This window comes from Hibiscus syriacus, unplaced genomic scaffold (genome assembly GCF_006381635.1).
Source record: "Hibiscus syriacus cultivar Baekdansim isolate YM2019G1 unplaced genomic scaffold, ASM638163v2 tig00112737_pilon, whole genome shotgun sequence".
Classification (NCBI taxonomy): Eukaryota; Viridiplantae; Streptophyta; class Magnoliopsida; order Malvales; family Malvaceae; genus Hibiscus; species Hibiscus syriacus.
In genome coordinates, this window is record NW_024063391.1 from 693,242 (window position 1) to 694,591 (window position 1,350).

Below are 1,350 nucleotides of genomic sequence, written 5' to 3' on the forward strand. Positions count from 1 at the left end.
AGCACCTAACCTATTAATCCTAACCATAATTATTACAATCAATCTTCATATACAGGAGATGAAGATCACAAGCTGTTCCATGCTCTCAAATAATAACCAAGGATATATGTTTATCACTTCCATATTCCATAGCCCCCATGATACTAGTAGTGGTACTAATCATGTTTGAATTCATTAAAATATTGTCAAAAGTTAATCACAACTTTGAAGGTCCAGAATTTGATTACATATTTTTCCAGTGTATGATTAAACAACACCTTTCAAGTGGGACCTAACTGCTGCTTTTTTTTCCCTTCCATGTCCTCTCTCCCTAGTCCACCTACTTTAAAAGAAGATTAATTGGCCTTCTCTCTATTAGTTTCAGTTTGCCTTAAAAACTTGAATCTTCTCCAAACAATGAAAAGAACGGATTTTTTCTGCTCTTCTCAAGCTTCAACAGCCATCTGCTCTAGCCTGGACCACCGTTCCATGGTCCGCCGTGGCCAGCGGCCAGTCGACCGACAACGTTCTAAGCCTTATGCACCTTGTTCATCAGAATTGCCCACTATTCCAGGGCTGCCTCACCATGAAAAGAGTAGAAAGAGCTCTGTGAAGCCGAGCGATGTACGTCGAAAAAGTTCGGCTGATATCTATGATCTAAGGAGTCCTGGTTCCTCCACATATCTTCTAGGCGACACACCTTTTATCGATTGGTTATTGGACTCCGACCGCATATCACCACCGGTAAAGACAAACAGTGTAAGCTCCGATGAGTCCCCCGCTCTAAAATCGTCTTCATCGGCCCGGTCTCGTCACCAGGTTAGTGTTCACTCTCTCTTCTTTTCCGGTTCAATGGCTCCGAAAAGGGGAAAAAGGGGCACTTAAATTTTGTTGATTCATGCTAGCAGGTGGTGGTTTTGAGGGTTTCAATCCATTGCAAAGGATGTGAAGGGAAAGTAAGAAAACACATCTAAAAAATGGAAGGTAAGCTTCCAACATATAGAAAAAAGGCTACATTCATTAGTTATTCAAAGCATGAAACTCTATCAAGGTCAGTGATACGCAGGAGTGACATCATTCAGTATAGATTTGGCCACAAAGAAAGTGACAGTTGTAATAACTAATTTTTTTATTTTCTTTATTATTATTATTATTAAAATTATTAAAATTATTAATATTATATATACATATATTATTATTATTATTTAATAAATATTACAGGCCCGTTTTACAAATATTGGAGGCCCAACAGTGATCCAAACTTGGTGGCCCAGATCCAGAAGCCTAAAGGAAACCCTAAATTAAATTAGAGTTTATGCCTCATTCCAGCAGCCGCCATCAGCTATTAGCCGTTGGATCTGGCTATGATCT

At 39.0% G+C, this 1,350-nt stretch overlaps 1 protein-coding gene across 2 annotated transcripts; it reads left to right on the forward strand.

Annotated features, from left to right (window-relative positions):
• Positions 1–312: 312 nt before the first annotated feature.
• On the forward strand, positions 313–1,097 carry LOC120182707 (protein SODIUM POTASSIUM ROOT DEFECTIVE 2-like). Of its 2 annotated transcripts, none has more exons than XM_039187599.1 (3): positions 313–798; positions 885–963; positions 1,046–1,097. In XM_039187599.1, exons 1-2 carry the CDS (start codon positions 397–399, stop codon positions 951–953), a joined length of 471 nt encoding a protein of 156 aa, XP_039043530.1. In that variant the 5' UTR covers positions 313–396; the 3' UTR covers positions 954–963; positions 1,046–1,097. The 2 variants fall into 2 exon arrangements, with proteins under 2 accessions (XP_039043530.1, XP_039043531.1); XM_039187600.1 differs by having other exon boundaries at positions 323–798; positions 888–963.
• The last annotated feature ends 253 nt before the right edge of the window (positions 1,098–1,350 follow it).